General features: G+C 44.3%; 1 protein-coding gene across 1 annotated transcript in view; it reads right to left on the reverse strand.

Moving 5' to 3' along the window:
* LOC124796322 overlaps positions 1-15,433 on the reverse strand; it is a 38,096-nt gene extending 22,663 nt beyond the window's left edge. The window contains exons 1-2 of the mRNA XM_047260455.1: positions 15,386-15,433; positions 119-224 (exon numbers count right to left, since the gene is read on the reverse strand). Coding sequence (XP_047116411.1) covers positions 119-224; positions 15,386-15,397 — 118 coding nt within the window. The 5' untranslated portion in view covers positions 15,398-15,433. The remainder of the gene's footprint in view (positions 1-118; positions 225-15,385) is intronic.
* Between the last annotated feature and the right edge of the window lie 3,846 nt (positions 15,434-19,279).

The raw sequence follows: 19,279 nt of genomic DNA on the forward strand, positions 1-19,279 counted from the left end.
GCACAAGGGTCACTGGTGCGAGGGCAGAGATGCAACGTGCAGCATGCCAGGGGTGCCACCACAGCCGCTGAGGAAGACCAACCGTGTAGCACTGCCGCCGCCGCGGGTTCGCACTCACCGGTGTTGGTACGAGGGTCGCGCGCCGTGTTCAGGTTGAAGAATTGGTCGTACGCACCTTGCTGCGCCGACACCACCGCCACCAGCACCAGGAGGAGCACGGCAACCTGCACACAACAAACAGAGGCAACGCGTCAGCACAGCCGTCTCACACACCACATACAGATTACACAAAAAATGTCTGTCAGTCCTGCAACGCTATGACCAAAGAAGGCTGCCACATACCACAAGTACAACAATTCCGTCTCCCACTGTTGATATATGTAAACAGTTTCTTTTAGTTAGGCGAATTTTGCACCAAAGACAGCCATTTAATCAGTTATAGACCTTTCTCTCACAGCACCGCTATTTTTTCTGTCATTAATGCAAAAGACATCGCTACTTTTCTCATCCTCCTCGTGTGTGAGCATGGGCAATACCCACCTTCACATTTTGTTAGATATGATGCTCCAGATTCATCTACATCTACATCTACATCTGCATCTACATGGATACTCTGCAAATCACATTTAAGTACCTGGCAGAGGGTTCATCGAACCACCTTCACAATTCACTATTAGTGCAATCTCGTATAGCGCGCGTAAGGAATGAACACCTATATCTTTCCGTACGAGCTCTGATTTCCCTTATTTTATCTTTGTGATCGTTCCTCCCTACGTAAGCTGGTGTCAACAAAATATTTTCGCATTCGGAGGAGAGGAGAAGGTTGGTGATTGGAATTTCGTGAGAAGATTCCGTCGCAACGAAAAACGCCTTTCTTTTAATGATTTCCAGCCCAAATCCTCCATCATTTCCGTGACGCTCTCCCATATTTTGCGATAATACAAAACGTGCTGCCATTCTTTGAACTTTTTCGATGTACTCCGTCAGTCCTATCTGGTAAGGATCTCACACCGCGCAACAGTATTCTAAAAGAGGACGGACAAGCGTAGTGTAGACAGTTTCCTTAGTAGGTCTGTTACATTTTCTAAGTGTCCTGCCAATGAAACGCAGTCTTTGGTTAGCCTTCCCCACAACATTTTCCTACGTGTTCCTTCAAATTTAAACTATTCGTAATTGTAATACCTAGGTATTTAGTTGAATTTACGGCTTTTAGATTAGACTGATTTATCGTGTAACCAAAGTTTAACGCGTTCCTTTTAGCACTCATGTGGATGACCTCACACTTTTCGTTATTTAAGGTCAACTGCCACTTTTCGCACCATTCCGATATTCAGGTAATTTAAGAATTCTGTTAATGAACGAAATGATTAATCCTTCGGAAAAGAGGGTAATTTGGAAACAAAATATCTGCGACTGCAAGAGGGGGACTTGCATTTCAAAGAAAAAATAATTTTCTAGTAGTCAGTTACTGACTATTAAAATTACTGTCTTACAGCGCTTCAGTAGCGTCCGTTCGTAAATGCACTTTTTACAATGCTTTCTTCACACCCGTTGGTTTTATTTAAAGTACAATCGACAAATTTATACCGTAAAAGAAATTAGAGATTCACTAAAATGTAGAAAAGATATGAATTTCAAACAATCTGTTAAATAAGTGCTGAGTATCGTCTCACGCGTGGTGGCGCAGTGATTAGGTTTTCCGTGATTTCCCTAAATTGCTTCAGGCAAATGCCGGGATGGTTCCTTCGAAAGGGCACTGCCGACTTCCTTCCCCGTCCTTCTCTAATCAGATGGGACCGATAATCTTGCTGTTTGGTCTCCTCCCCCAAAATAGCTAACCACCCAACGAATCTGTCTCACGTTGCCATCATTTCTATAGTTTGTTGCTTAAGTCTCCATCCATTTTCTGTAACTACTCAGTGTATGTAAGTACGGAAGAATTAGCATCAACACTTGTTTTTCAAACACCGTTTTGGATTAAAGAAAACATGTTGTATTAAAGAAAACATATTGTAATCGGTTTTCGCCGACTCAGTTGTTCACATGACTGAGAAAATGATACGTTCTCACCTTCATCCCTACTACTATTGTTAAACTTGTTTTGCCCACTACGTCCTGAATCTGTTCTTAAACGTAGTGTGCCAGAATAATTGTACGTTCACTATTCTTATCAGGCAACACAGAAAACTTTGAAATAAACCAATGCAGCTGAAAACACAACCGACAGAGCGTGCTTCCAGCCATTGCTCAGATATTCTGGTAGGAGACGTGCTAGATCCCAGTACATGAATAGCAGAACACAAATTTAGTTTAACTTTAACTAACAGTCTTTTAAAAATATGGCTCTGAGCACTATAGGACTTAACGTCTAAGGTCATCAGTACCCTAGAACTTAGAACTACTTAAACCTAACTAACCTAAGGACATCACACACATCCATGCCCGAGGCAGGATTCGAACCTGCGACCGTAGCGGTCGCGCAGTTCCAGACTGTAGCGCCTAGAACGGCCTAGAACAGTCTTTTAAAATTTATTGTTTGCACACAACTGTTACGTGACTGTACTTGAAACTAAAAGAAACTAGATGACATAATACATATGTCAATAAGTCAAATCGATTAACAAGTCCTCAGTCGATGAAGCCGGAGCCCTTATACGATCACTTTGCAGTGTGTCTGTTTGCCGTCTGTTAAGACCTCTTTTTCTCAGAAACGCTTAGAGGTATCAAGTTGAAATTTATGTCAAACGGTAAGGCTTATGGCCCCTTGACAGCGTAAAAAATTCAAATTTCTAAGTCAATGCGCTCAAAAGATAGGTCATTAGTGCCACATATTTTGATGCTCTGAAATTCATTCATCAAAGCTTGTAAATGAACTGGCTATATACATAATTAAGTTTGTACAGAACCCTCAAAGCGCGGGTCTTAGCAAAACAATAAGTCAGTTAGTGGAATCCGTTAGAACCAGTTCTGGTAAACGGTACGGAATTTTAATCTGGTGAGCATTATTTGTGGGAGGTATTTTCGATTTCCGTGAACTGACACTTGTGATTTTGGCTTCTTACACACCGCTTTGCTCTTGTACAAGAGTCTGAGCAAGACTGCGAGAAACTGAAGAATGTTGTAAGAATTAACTTAACACTCAGCCATTTACACTGGCAACCCTAAATCCTAGAAAGTTCCCGAGGGAAAAAGCGTGAATTAAAAGGGCAAAGATAAGTATCAACAAAATGAACAAGCAAAGCGTTCGTGCATCTTAGCAGAACTCCTTGTCAGAAAATGTCTGCACGCTTTAACTGCAATGCCGTGTGTACTAAACGTCACGCTTGTAGCTAACTGATATTGGAATAGACATTTCACGACTCCGAACGCCTGCTAGGAACATGTATAATGGCCTTATTCAAAACAGAAGCAGTGCGCTGTTAAGTAAAGCGCGGTGGGTCGTGTGTCCGGTGGTCATTGGTTTGCGGATCTGAGCGGGCAGAGAGAGCCTCCGGTTCACCTTCAGAGCAGTTCCGGAATAGGCAGAGACAACAGAGCAGCCGGGAAACCCGTGTCGCGCTCGCCAAAGCCGAGTGGACAGCGGCAGCTGGGCATTAAAAGCGAGCAGCGACAGCCTTGGACGCGTTCTTTAGCATTCGGATCGCAGCGCATTGTTCGTATTCCCGCTGAGAGGTCGTTCGCTAACCGGAATAGACTGCAGTAAAACGCTGCTGCACGTTTCGCTTCTAATTGTTACTTTATGACGCGGGGAGTCGTTCACCCAGACCGGGGGAGGTAACGCGGTGGTCAAGGGCCTACACCCGTGTTAGGGTAGGAACATACACTACTGGTCATTAAAATTGCTACACTACGAAGATGACGTGCTACAGACGCGACATTTAACCGACAGGAAGAAGATGCTGTGATATGCAAATGGTTAGCTTTTCAGAGCATTCACACAAAGGGTGGCGCCGGTGGCGACATCTACAACGTGCTGACATGAGGAAAGTTTCCAACCGATTTCTCATACACAAACAGCAGGTGACCGGCGTTGCCTGGTGAAACGTTGTTGTGATGCCTCGTGTAAGGAGGAGAAATGCGTACCATCACGTTTCCGACTTTGATAAAGGTCGGATTGTAGCCTATCGTGATTGCGGTTTATCGTATCGCGGCATTGCTGCTTGCGTTGGTCGAGATCCAATTATGTTAGCAGAATATGGAATCGGTGGGTTCAGGAGCGTAATACGGAACGCCGTGCTGGATCCCAACGGCCTCGTATCACTAGCAGTCGAGATGAGAGGCATCTTATCCACATGGTTGTTACGGATCGTGCAGCCACGTCTCCATCCCTGAGTCAACAGATGGGGATGTTTGCTAGACAACAACCATCCGCCCAAATAGTTCGACGACGTTTGCAGCAGCATGGACTATCAGCTCGGATACCATGGATGCGGTTACCCTTGACGCTGCATCACAGACAGGAGCGCCTGCGATGATGTACTCAACCACGAACCTGGCTGCACGAATGGCACAACGTCATTTTTTCGGATGAATCCAGGTTTTGTTTACAGCATCATGATGGTCGCATCCGTGTTTGGCGACATCGTGGTGAACGCACATTGGAAGCGTGTATTCGTCGTCGCCATACTGGCGTATCACTCGGCGTGATGGTATTGGGTACCAATGGTTACACGGCTCGGTCACCTCTTGTTCGCATTGACGGCACTTTGAGATGTGTTACGACCCGTGGCTCTACCCTTCGTTTGATCCCTGCGAAACCCTACATTTGAACAGGATAATGCACGACCGCATGTTGCAGGTCCTGTACGGGCCTTTCTGGATATATAAAATGTTCGACTGCTGCCCTCGCCAGCACAATCTCCAGATCTCTCACCAATTGAAAACGTCTGGTCAATGGTGGACGAGCAACTGGCTCGTCACAATACGCCAGTCACTACTCTTGATGAACTGTGATATCGTGTTGAAGTTGCATGGGCAGCTGTACCTGTACACGCCATCCAAGCTCTGTTTGACTCTACGCCCTGGCGTATCTAGGCCGTTATTACGGCCGGAGGTGGTTGTTATGAGTACTGATTTCTGAGGATCTATGCACCCAAATTGCGTGAAAATATAATCACATGTCAATTCTAGTGTAATATACTTGTCCAATGAATACCCGTTTATCATCTGCATTTCTTCTTGGTATAGCAATTTTAATGGCTAGTAGTGTATTTCTTATCACCCGAGCACTCACATTCACGCCGGTACACCACACCGACTCTTGAATCACTCCACTCAACGCCAAGAATACTCGCTTCAGGTCACTAGGGTTGACATTCTTCCTCTCTTTGTCTAAATACAATAGTAGGTAATGCTTGACACGCAGCTGTCTGGATGTCCTTTATTATCACTACTGATACCGTGTAATGACCGTCAACATGATACGAAAGTTCACATATTATTATTTACACTTCAGTTCATGTCGTATCAATATGGCAATGGCTTACGACAATGGCATAAAACGTAAACAGTTTATGAAATTTCACACTGTGATGATGGCTATACCAAAACCGGTAATATAGATATCACGTTGATGTAGAAGGCATATAAGAAGTGACATAAGGCTATCAAATTTCTCTGATACAATCCGCACTTAAAACTTCAGGAGCAAAAATGGTGTGCGACAGTCAGAGGATGATAACATCACCCCTTATCCCTTTGACATCCTGTGGTTTCTGCTCCAAACCACCATTTCTTCTAAAGTACTAGTGCCTTTCACGTGAAACTACCGATGCTCTTGCAAGACAGCGGTACACTGAGGTACTTCTACGTATATTGTGTAAAACGCAGGAGATGCTTAGAGTGTTCAAAGCAACAACCGGTGCGAAGTGTTTACTATGTGGTTCTACGACAATTGTGCCTGCTAATTTTTGTTACATAATTTACTTATACGTTGATTTTCTATAGTGATCATATTGAGGAGATCATTGACAGTGAAAGTACGTTTATCTAAAGTTATTCCAACGTGAACTTCAGTTTCTACTACTGCTTTTGTGAATGGATCCCAGAGAAAAACGATGGCTTCGTTTTTACTTGTATGATTAATTTTGTAACTGGATGTAAATTTATTAAATTTTAGGGCCGTTTTTCGTTTTTTATTTAGGACTATAATTTGTTTTAGGCATTATGTGCTCATGAAAGTTTCGAGACGTCACACACGATCTAAATGTCCGTTTTTAGAAGCAGAAATTCCGAGTGATTTGGATTCAGAGACATCTGAAGCAAAAGTGACCCTGAGAATGATTCTGTGAATGTTCTCCATCAAGCGAGTGCATCGGGAAATTCGATTCTTTTGCCAGGTCATGAACTACTCATTGAAAATGCAGTTCATGACGATGTTGACAGAGTGAAACCATCTCCATAAAATACTCGGCTGTTTACTTTTTGACAATTTCTTGTTGTATTCGTTGAATATGATGACAATAAAGGCTAAGTTTGTGAAAAAGTAGTAAATTATATGCATTTTTCATGTTTTTGGGACTCAGAGGTTTACGTAACCAGCAGGAAGCTAGGCAATTCTGCTAAGGAATGAGGCCGACACCCAACCAGCTAAGGAAGCTGAAGTTCGTTTAAGCATTCATATTTCATTTCAAGGCAAGATGTTAGTCTTACAGGGGCTATGATTATTTTCACTGTTTATACGAACGTTCAAACCGCCTGTCAGAAATGGCAACAGAAGTACTGAATTACTTAGCTTCAATAAATGACACGTACTAAATGTTGACGATTTCGCAAGCGGAGATGTTTTCTTGCTTCCAGATTGCTTGTTCAGATTATGTCAGTCAAATAACTCACAAAAAACTTCCTATCATCCCGCAAGCTACCTATGGCCTCAATAATCAGCCAGCTGAGTATGAGAAAGTTTTTTCAACTAGTTTGTCTATAATTTCGTACCCACTCATTGTCCTGGTACTTCGCCTACAGGAACTTAGACGTTGTCAACACTTACACACTTCCTGTCTTTTAGTCACTCAGTCAAAACAATGAAAGTTATTAACATCTTTTAGTTTGTTGAATTGAAGCCAAAAGAGCGATCTGTGATCATGCATTAGAGAAGATAAATTTCTTTGCCAAGATCGCAAATAATAACTTTTATTTTGGAACACGTATTTTGTTCGAGTATAATGACTTTTCTGGAGACCAGAAATCTACTCTGTAGGAATCAGCATGGGTTTCGAAAAAGACGGTCGTGTGAAACCCAGCTTTCGCTATTCGTTCACTAGACTCAGAGGGCCATAGATACGGGTTCAGAGGTAGATGCCGTGTTTCTTGGCTTCCGCAAGGCGTTCGATACAGTTCCCCACAGTCGTTTAATGAACAAAGTAAGAGCACATGGACTATCAGATCAAATGTGTGATTGGATTAAAGAGTTCCTCGATAACAGAACGCAGCATGTAATTCTCAATGGAGAGAAGTCTTCCGAAGTAAGAGTGATTTCACGTGTGCCGCAGGGGAGTGTCGTATGACTGTTGCTATTCACAATATACATAAATGACCTTGTGGACGACATCGGAAGTTCACTGAGGCTTTTCGCGGATGATACTGTGGTGTATCGAGAGGTTGTAACAATGGAAAATTGTACTGAAACGCAGGAGGATTCTCAGCGAATTGACGCGTGGTGCAGGGAATGGCAATTTAATCTCAATGTAGACAAGTGTAATGAGCTGCGAATACATAGAAAGATAGATCCCTTATCACGTAGCTACAATATAGCAGGTCAGCAACTGGAAGCAGTTAATTCCATAAATTATCTGGGAGTACGCATTAGGAGTAATTTAAAATGGAATGATCATAGCCGGCCGGAGTGGCCGCGCGGTTAAAGGCGCTTCAGTCTGGAACCGCACGACCGCTACGGTCGCAGGTTCGAATCCTGCCTCGGGCATGGATGTGTGTGATGTCCTTAGGTTAGTTAGGTTTAAGTAGTTCTAAGTTCTAGGGGACTTATGACCACAGCAGTTGAGTCCCATAGTGCTCAGAGCGATTTGAACCATTTTTGAATGATCATATAAAGTTGATCGTTGGTAAAGCAGATGCCAGATTGAGATTCATTGGAAGAATCCTAAGGAAATGCAATCCGAAAACAAAGGAAGTAGGTTACAGTACGCTTCTTCGCCCATTGCTTGAATACTGCTCAGCGGTGTGGAATCCGTACCACATGGGGTTGATAGAAGAGATAGAGAAGATCCAACGGAGAGCAGCGCGCTTCGTTACAGGATCATTTAGTAATCGCGAAAGCGTTACGGAGATGATAGATAAACTCCAGTGGAAGACTCTACAGGAGAGACGCTCAGTAGCTCGGTACGGGCTTTTGTTGAAGTTTCGTGAACATACCTTCACCGAAGAGTCAAGCAGTATATTGCTCCCTCCTACATATATCTCGTGAAGAGACCATGAGGATAAAATCAGAGACATTAGAGCCCACACAGAAGCATACCGACAATCCTTCTTTCCACGAACAAAACGAGACTGGAATAGAAGGGAGAACCGATAGAGGTACTCTACCCTCCGCCACACTCCGTTAGGTGGCTTGCGGAGTATGGATGTAGATGTAGAATATATGTTTGTCTCTCGACGTTACGAGGGAGAGAATCCCTGTAGTTAAGCAATCCTGGTCTCATCTGAAACGTGAAATTACGACTCGTTCCTCTTGACGTTTTTACTGCACAAACTGATATTCCGGGCGCGTGCGGAATGCAGGAGGCAGCGCGACCTTGGCCCTGGAGCCGCTGGAAGCGCTGGCCGGCGTCCCCTCTGCCACGTGCGGCGGTCTCAGTCGAGTCGGGCTTCAGCAGAACACGCCGGCCCTCCTGGCGCCGCGAGCGACGGCCCTCGCTGTCGCCGTCCCCGGTTCGAATCCCCGCGCTCGCAGGGCAACCGATTGGGGGCTTAGGCGGCTACACGCCGGCCGCGGGCCTTGTCTGCCGGCGCGGCGGAATTAATTCCTCGTTAGCCTCTTAATGGCAGCGGCCCGTGAGACACCCCGGAGGCGGCGCGCCATTACCGTTTAAATGTTAACCGGCGATTAATTAAGCCCTAATCGATGGGATGCGGTGGCAGCGTGTCCGCCCGCAGCACGCGCCTCTGTTTCGGGGCTTGCGGCCGAGTGCGTGCGTGCGTGTGTGCGCGTGTGTTCAGTTCCCCCGTCGTTGGCTTACGGAACACCGTGCCCTGGGGTCCCCCACTGATCTCCGCGGTAACCACGGAGCAGAAGATCAATCGTGCGCACGCGAGTATCTACGTACACGAGGACCGAAGTACTGTAGTTCTAGACCCTGTAGTGCAAAACAAGTAAACGGGTCGTATTCATATACAGCGACGAAAAACGTATGAAGAACACGTTCGTATTGAAAATAAATGATCGTTTTCCATATGCAATGTATCAACAAATAATTAAAATACTATCGAAAAAGGAAGCTAATTTTCTCGAGACTAACTTATAAATTCTTTAACTACACTGAGCCTACGTTAAAGGTCTGCCTGTACCATTGATTTGCGACTCCCTTTTGTTTACAAAAATTCTGACAAATTCAATTGCAAACATGGCCTAATTTCATCCGAAACGGCGTTCCGGCATCTCCAACGGATTATTTCATAGTTTTTTATTTATTTATTTATTTTTTAACCTAGGAATACAAATAGACACCCAAAAGCTCCGCTTCACCGAGCAGCTACAATGCAAATGTTTGAACATTGCAACTGGGAGCAGTTGAAAACATGATGTCATAGTTACGAAGGCTGCCGACTGGTGCTGATGTATATCGACTATAAATAGGGAGCAAAGTGACATTGCTACGGATCAGATGGTAGCACCTGTATATTAAATCCTGCAGTTTTATTGTTTCGGTTATAAGGAATCATGTTTTAAAAAACCTAAATTTCAGAAAGAATTTTTTAAAAAAATGCTTTCTGGTTGTAACCACCAGTTTTCAAAAATCGAAACTTGTGATTTTTATCGCTTGGCTTGGGGGTGGGAGTGGAGGTGGGGAGGGTTTGTATGGTTGAAGAAGTGCGTTCTGGCACCTAAAATTTTAGAAATTAACCACTGCTTCCAAATAACACAAATTTAGTGAATCAACAAATACTTGTTGAATAGTAGTTCCTAAAAAACAGACTGCCTGTAGTTTGATACAGGATTAAGATTTTTCCATTCTTTGACTGATTATAAAGGTCAGTCACATGAAAACGAGGCAGATGGAAAATATGTAAGTAGACTGTTTATTATTTCAAAAGTATCGCAATAATTGTCAATAAATTTATCCGACTCTGAGATAAGAAGGTCAGTGCTCTCATGGAAAAATTTTTCAGTTGTGTTCGGGACTTCTGTACGCAGGTGTGCACTTCTTTATCCGAGGCAAATCCACGGCTATGAATGTCTTTCTTCAGGGCTCCAAAAATATGGAAATCGCATGGGGAGAATTCGGAACCATATGGAAGACCCACACGTTGCCAAGGTTTTATCGACTACTCTGCAGAAGTTTTGCGGGAAGCCCTTAAACATCCTTCATACAGTCCCGACTCTCTCCATGCGATTTCTATAATTTTGGAGCCCTCGAGGAAGACATTTTTCGTCATCGATTTGCTTCGAAGAGATGCACACCTGAGTACAATCATGGTTCCCTTGGCAACCGAAATATTTTTCGTTGAAGGCTTTGACAATGATGATATGCGCTCCCTCGGCTTCAGTACGTATTGTTACACGTCAGCTAGTACTAAATTGTCTCTTGTTGACATTACTAAACAGCACGGTGAAGTTTATCAGTTCAGCTACCCACTGTTCATGTCCAAGTGCATATAAAGGGGCGCCGGCCGAGCGGTTCTAGGCGCTACAGTCTGGAACCGCGCGACCGCTACGGTCGCAGGTTCGAATCCTGCCTCGGGCATGGATGTGTGTGATGTCCTTAGGTTACTTAGGTTTAAGTAGTTCTAAGTTGCAGGGGACTTATGACCTCAGAAGTTAAGTCCCATAGTGCTCAGAGCCTTGAGCCACCCAAAAGCTTGGCTGAGAAGTGTTGCCACGTTCTCCGCATTCCCCCGACTTGGCACTTTCGGATTTCCCTCTGTTGCGAGCCCTCTCGAATGCATTGCTTGGCGTTTCGCTCAGTAATGACGTGGAATTGAGGGTTTGACTGAACGATGTCTTCGAGTGGAATGTAGATAACTTTTACTGTCGAGGCATTCAACACCCTGTTGAATGTTGGAAAGAATTTGTAAACAACAACTAAGAACACATTATTGATTGATTCGATGTTAATTTCTTGGTTGTGGCCGAGCGGTTCTAGGCGCTTCAGTCCGGAACCGCGCTGCTGCTACGGTCTGAGGTTCGAACCCTGCCTCGGACATGGATGTGTGTGATGTCCTTAAGTTAGTTAGGTTTAAGTAGTTCTAAGTCTAGTGGACTGAGACCTCAGACGTTAAGCCCCATAGTGCTTAGAGCCATTTGAACAAATTCATTTCTTGTTTATTTTTGTGTAATCCAGAATTTTAAAAAACAGCCGACGGAATTTCTGGACCAGCCGTACATACGCGCCGCGGGTTGACGCCCTGACCTCCCAGGAAGTGCTAGCTGCAGGCTGCTCGGCACGTGGCGGTCCGCACGCGGAGTCGGGCGGTCGCGGCGGTGTGAAGGACACGCCGGCAGCTGCTGCTACCAACCAGCGAGCGACCTTGCCCTCCCGTATCGCCGCCAGAATCGGCGGTCTCCCCACTCACTGCACGTGCACTTTCCCACGCCCGTCCGCGCGACAGCTCGCGATTATTCACACTTACGGCCTTGCAGCTAGGGGTCCCGACGTCACAAATGCATGCAGCGTCGTAAGGAACATTTGTGTCCTAGGATAAATCCGTCTGTCGATTACCACAGACGTTCATCTGAGTTCTCCACATATCTGTTAGTCCCTTCCCTGCACTCTTTATTCATCCTATTATTTGCCCTTCTCTTCATCTTCCACTCTCCTGTCAGTCTCAAATCATCACAAGAGGTACGATTTTCCCAGCGAAAAATCTGCACCGCTGATCTTTGACTGAGAGATTAAATGTAAGGGTTTAGTCTAGGTACAAACTACTTCCTGCGCCGCCTTCAGTCAGAATACTTGTTTCACGCATCTCTCCACGCTAATCAGTCCTTTAAATGCTTCTTCATTTCTACTGCAGCGGTCTAAGGCGCTGTAGTCATGGACTGTGCGGCTGGTCCCGGCGGAGGTTCGAGTCCTCCCTCGAGCATGGGTGTGTGTGCTGTCCGTAGCGTAAGTTAGTTCAAGCTAGCTTAAATAGTGTGTAAGCCTAGGGACCGATGACCTCAGCAGTTTGGTTCCTTAGGAACTTACCACCACCTATTGTACACTTCTTTTTCCCCAATCTGATTTTATTAGATATCCGATCTAGGCTACACTCCATACCAACATCCTCAGAAAAATTCTCTCTAAAATTTAAATTTATACGTTATTCGATGTTAGCAAATTTCTACTTTTCAGGCTTGCTACTGCTACATTTTACGTCCTCTCTACGTCGGCCATCGTCAGCTATTTTGCAGCCCAAATAGCAAAACTCATACACTACTTCTAGTATCTCCTTTCCTATTCGACTGACTTAACTGCATTCCATGACCCATCTTTTACTTTGAAAACACACAATATCCTTTCGAGACACTATCCATACCGTTCCATGCCTTTTCCTAGTTATTGCCATCTCTGTCAGAAATACGAAGATTTTATTTCTTCCTCTTAACTTTAACTCCCCTTATAAATTTGTCTTTGATTCCGTTTATTGCTCACTGAATGTGCACGTTGATTGTGGTCTGTCTTTGCAAAAGCGACAGATATAGAAAAGCGTCACCTGTCTTCAAAGAGTACTCATGTGGTGACGCTTGACATCATTGTAACGGTCGAATCTTCGTGGTGGCTGAAATTTTCACTGTTATTCGATCGAGAAGGTGGAGATATAGCGGGTGGTTACAATTAAACTCCAGCTGCTCTCGGAGGTCCAGTGTCGTCTGTAATTAAGGTATGGTTGCGAAACTATGTAGTTACGCTAATAGGTTAACGCGGAAAGGATTTATTCAGAAAAAAAGGTTCCAGTTTTGCCTACCAAATGCAAATCTGGCGCTGTACAGCATTTTGTGGGCGTCTTTTATGCTCATATTGAACAAACTGTGCAATCGGCAATTAATAAGAAAATCAACGTTACATATTCCTCACTTATTTCACCTTTTCTGTCCGCGTCCCGTTGCAGACTCATTACTGATGAACACGTTTCTATACGTCTTTCTTGCACTTACAGCGCTAAACATTCCCGCTGTTTCTCGAGGCGTGAGAACAGCCGACACTGTTTATGTTGGTCCATCCGTCAGCTCGACTGCCCTATTGGTTCTGTAGGAATAAACAGTCATTGCAAATAAAAGAAGTAGTGTTACAACTGAATGAAATAACAATCCGAAACCTTGCAGTCACATGGAGTTTTATTTTACACAAGTTTACACTTTCCTCCACTGTGAAATCTTATATTGTGCCAAAATTTCATGCCCAGAATGTCTTCGCAAAAGGAAATCAACGAGTCGGTTGACAGTGAGTTAAGAAACCGTAAAGACCGAATTTCCTGCGTAGCAATACAAGGTTGAGCAAGCAAAGCAAGCAGAGAGCTAAAAATTTTATAATGAGCTGAAAATATATTCTTGTCGTGACATTAACGCTCACTCTAGTTTACCCCATGTTGGTGTGGTGTTATAGGAATGATTCGGTGTTTGTGCCACTAGTGCTAGCACTCCTACGAGGACTGTTCCCTCACCTCGATAATACCTTTGACCAGCTTAACGTAAAAATCTTTCTCAACCTGATTTGAGACTATACCTGACGAATCAGCATGGGGAAATCATCTAACTCTTGTAACAAAAATACTTTTCTTTCTGCGACACTAACACAACATAACGCCAACAAACTTAGCCACGTTTCATTAATGTGAAACAGCTTCAGTTATTTATTAATACTTTTCCGCTTCTGCCCAACTGTCAATACAACCACTATACGCACATAATGAACTTCGCTGTAAGATGTAGGACTCCTGAAAGACAACGCGCTGAAGTGGCGTCAGCCCTTGCCTGTACGCATATAAGCGCGTGTCGCTCAGCACTATACTTTCGAAGTAGACTTCTTGCAAAGATATGTTTTCTGCTGTCTTCTTTCTGAAGTCTTTTGTTTGTAACGTGTTCTGCTACAAGAGTTTCGTCGATCGCTCACGAAACCTAATTCGACTCACTAAACAAGGGATAATCTCATTTTTCAGTGTGGACTTCAGTTAGTTTGAGAACTAAGGTAAAGGAGACGTTACTAAAAGAAAAAAGGGTACGTAGTGAGTACTGGTAACATCAGAAAATGTATTCGAAGTACATATACTGAAATGGTCTGTTCACTAAAAAAATATAAAGAATTTGCTCCATCATTCTTGAGTTTATAAAATACGTTACAGATTATTGCACCGTGAAACTGGTTTAACGCAGCAGTTAAAATTTCCTATTGGTTTAAACTGTTTTTGATAATAGGGAGAATTAGGAAGACATGGGAAAGCAGAGGTATAATGAAAAAGTGTTCACGACATCAAAATTCGAATCAGTTACCATTATGACGACTTATATTATTTGTTAATCCCTTGAATGCTTCCCCCCTACCTCCTTCAAACACCACCATCATCGGCCTCCAGAAGCAGTAAACAATTATTCTGCTTTGATTATCAAAATGAGACCACACTGGTTTTCTTCAGTTTGGCACAATGAAATACTGAAAATTTGTTTTCGAATTTTTCTTTTCATTCACAGAAAAGTCGACAGCGTATTTTAGTCGCAAGTATAATGGGACTATTCATCACTTGTTCACTGGACACTTAACAAACAGAACACAAAAAAATACTTTTGAAATGGGCTAATGTAGCCAACAAGTAGACAAAAGAAAAAAGGAAAATGATAATGTGTGTGGGCACTGCAGGATTCACTAATTGCATTTTTAAGATATCAAAAAATAAATAAATAAATAAATAAAACGAAGAGGGAGTCCACTAGCTTGTGAATCAGAAGGCACTTTTAATCAAAATCCACTGACCCATAGCTCTTGTTAAAATTTTTAAATTACCACAAATATTTGTAATGTTGCTAAAATGATGGCTGAAAGTGAAAATATATGACCTGTGGTCGTCGAGGGTGCTGCGGTTAAGCTTGAGCCTGATGGAGGAACCAGATGTATGACTGATGCTGTCTAGCGAAGTTCGGTCACAGGCCTTTGCAGAGTGCTTCAGTGCTTTGTTTATGTCGCGAACGTCTGAATTGAACGATTAAACAAATAACTGAGAATGAGAGGAGACTCACCAGCTTGAGCATGTTGAGGACTGCGTCGGATCAGCTGCAACGGGCAGGACTGAGAATGTGCTGGCGAACGGCCGCCGGCCTTCCTTTATAGCCGCTAGTGGTCGCCGTGTAGCAAGTAGCGGGAGAGGGGGACGGAGCGTCCTTGCCCGCGACAGACGCCGGGCGCCGTCCTCAGGGGACACCGACAGCCGGCAGGAAACAGTGTCTAGGACGAACCGCCATTTTTTTGGCAATTACCTGTGACCGGTTGATTTTCCGACGTATCTGTTCCGTAGACACTGTCCTCGTCAGTTCGCCCCCGGCGGAATTCGCGTATCGTTTAGTACAAGGCTGCCGTTGCCTCCTGCAGAAGGTGCAACGGTAGCCGCTACTCCTGTAATGGACACACGGCGAGGTGGATCTGTTCCATTTAAGACAAAAATGTCTGTTTTTGCCACCTCCGTCTAGGGAAAAGGATATCTCCAGGACAACGGCATTGTGATACAAACTACCTGCATCTCAAGTCGGTGTCGAGGGAAGATTCGTTCATGATTCTCGTAAGTGATATCTACTCTCAAGGCTACGCTTCACTTGATATTTATTATTCGCTTTGTACTTCACGCACCGCCGATAGTACATTTATTTACCTTTTCTTGGTTGTAACGAAAGGGAGTAGATCTCGAATTTTTGGGGAACAACTCCAACAGAGAAATTATTTTGTTTTACTTGAAGCTGCCCACATCTTTTGTGACTGTCATTACCAGCTGGTACCTTAATAACGCTCGAAGGGGCGAAATTAGATCATCAATAACTATTCAACTGTTGATTGGCGACTCCATGGCGTGTTGTGCGCACCACGACCAAATAGTGGATAGAACTGGAAGGAAAATCAGCATTGGCCGTATTTTGTTGTTTTATTGTCAGTAAAATCGATTTTCGGTCACTTAGTGACCATCCTCAGTGCTGTAATACACAATTAAAATTGGTGGGTACTGGTATCAAAATTTTCATAAATGTGATCACTCTAAGCTTGTGGTTATAGCTTGATACCAGTGCCTACCAATTTTAATTGTATATTACAGCACTGAGGATGGTCACTAAGTGACCGAAAATCGATTTTGCTGACAATAAAACAACAAAATACGGCCAATGCTGATTTTCTTTCCAATTCTATTCAACTCTTACTGAAAAAAAAGCTACACATAAAAACGACCTTTTTCCAGTGAGTAATAATATTTTTCCCTCATCTTGCAAGGAGAATTTTATTTGTAGGTCCGTAGCTGACAAACTCTCTCTAAACAGACAGTCCACTAATACACTTTATTTTTGCAGTTTATTTACGCACTGCCTGAGGGAAAAAGTGAAGCACCCGAAGATATGGACAGCCGTCAATTAAACTTCGTACGTGCACACACTATCGATGGGTATGTAAATGATTAGAGTTGCAGTTATCTGTAACAGGTAGTTCAGATGGTTCAGATGGCTCTAAGCACTATGGGACTTAACATCTGAGGTCATCAGTCCCCTAGACTTAGAACTACTTAAACCTAACTAACCTAAGGACATCACACACATCCATGCCCGAGGCAGGATTCGAACCTGCGACCGTAGCAGCAGCGCGGTTCCAGACCGAAGCGCCTAGAACAGCTCTGCCACAGCGGCCGGGCTCTGTATCAGGTAGAACGCCCACAAGAGTACATTAGTCTTTAGTGTCGTTACCAGGCCTATTAGGGTATATAAGGGAAGCGAACAGTGCCACATGTTGGATGATCACTGTGAAAGGCAGGGAGACGTTACGTATCGTATGAGACAGCATTATCAGCTGATGACAGATTTTGAAAGGGGCCTCATTGTTAGTCTCCATTTGGCCGACTGGTCGAATCGTACAATACCCAGCTTTTTGGGGTACTAGGATGTCATAGTGCGCTGATGTTGGCCAGCATTGGAATCTGAGGGCAAACACACTCGCCGTCAAGGTTCCGGCCGAGCACATATGACCACTGCAAGGGAGTATCGCCGTGTTGTGCGCCAGGTATAAGAACCACTGGTCTGAGACTAGCAGCAGCCGGACTAGGAACTGGGGAATTACCGTCCGCAAACACCAGAAGACAAACAGGTGCATTTTGAGTCGTGCTGCGACTCGAAAGTGTGGACTGCTGAAGAATGACATTGTACTGTGTTCAGCAATGAATCGCGATTCTGCACTATGCTGGATCACCATCTACGCCGAATATGGCGGCGACTTGAGGAGAAACCCCTCTCTTCCAATGATTTGGAGAGGCACAGCCGCAGTACTCCAGGCGTCATGGCGTGGGTGGTCGTCGAGTACAATTTCAGACCACTGCTGGTGGTGGCTGAAGAAACTCCGACGGTGCGACAGTACGTCAAAGACATCTTGCGTCTTCATGTAATCCCACATGCGACAGTATCCTGATGGCATTCTTCAACAGGACAGGTCTCGTCCACACATTGAACGTGCCTCTATGAAATGTCTATGTTATGTTGAAGTACTCCCGTGGCCAGCAAGAACCTCATATTTGTCCCTCATGGAAGATGTGCGGGACCAACGTGGACTTCATCTCAGTCTCAATGCCAGTGTCCAAGATATCAAGGACCAGTTACAGCAGCTGTGTGCCAGTTTGCCAGAGGAGAATGACACACTTCCCAACTGAATCAGTGCATGCATCCAGGACAGAGGTGAGTGCAACCTCATACTGATAAATGGGTTCATATTGCCAAGTTCTTTGTAAATTTGACTCGATTTTGTAATCAATGCGGTAGCACCGTCCAGTCCGTGAACTTTCATTTCATTACCTCGTCCTCTTCTCGGTGCTTCACATTTTTTTCAGGCAGTGCATTTCATGCTTCTCTGGGAGTTTCGGGTTGGGTTGTTCTGGGGGAGGAGACCAGACAGCGAGGTCATCGGTCTCATCGGATTAGGAAAGGAAGTCGGCCGTGCTCTTACGAAGGAACCATCCCGGCAATTGCCTGGAGAGATTTAGGGAAATCACGGAAAACCTAAATCAGGATGGCCCGACACGGGATTGAACCGTCGTCCTCCCGAATGAGAGTCCAGTGTCCCATCTCGCTCGGTGGTAGTTTCGGAGTCGTGTTCCCATTCCGAAGTGCTCAGTCCTCTAACCACCCAAGCTATAAAGCAGGTTGGTTGTTCACTGTGCCAAGTGGCGATGTCAGGTTCCAGCTTGATGGTTCAACCACTACAAAAATGAATTCTTGAAAGTATACCTGCAACTCCGAAACTAGTCACCAAGTTTGAAATGCAAATGGTTCAAATGGCTCTAAGCACTATGGGACTTAACATCTGAGGTCATCAGTCCCCTAGACTTAGAAGTACTTAAACCTAGCTAACCTAAGGAGATCACACACATCCATGCCCGAGGCAGGATGCGTACCTGCGATCGTAGCAGCAGCGCGGTTCCCGACTGAAACGTCTAGAGCCGCTCGGCCACAGCGGCCGGCCTTTAAATACAAATAAATGAAATAAAAACAATATAGTGTAGCTGCAAAACTGCTATTTCAGAAAAAAATAAGTGAGTAATATCCAATTTGGGGCTAAAAATTCAGCACTTTAACACAACTTCGGCATTTGTACACTTTTCAAGTGGCCAACAAGTCCATGACTATGTAGAGTATGCGATGTTCGGAATGAATTTTAATAAAATAAGGAGAGTGAAAAAAGCTGTCGATCTGCAAGCTGCCGTAGTCTGCAAACTGCATTCCGTTTGGTGAGTCTAACAACTGATGGCCCACAGCCATCTTCTTCGGTCTTTAGCGCTCCGTTACGCAGTGTGTGTGTGTGTGTGTGTGTGTGTGTGTGTGTGTGTGTGGGTGAGTGGGTGTGTCTCCAAGGTTCTTCGAATTTGGTCCCTTTTCATTTCATCTTGTTACTTCAAC

This window comes from Schistocerca piceifrons, chromosome 1 (genome assembly GCF_021461385.2).
Source record: "Schistocerca piceifrons isolate TAMUIC-IGC-003096 chromosome 1, iqSchPice1.1, whole genome shotgun sequence".
In the NCBI taxonomy this organism is placed as follows: Eukaryota; Metazoa; Arthropoda; class Insecta; order Orthoptera; family Acrididae; genus Schistocerca; species Schistocerca piceifrons.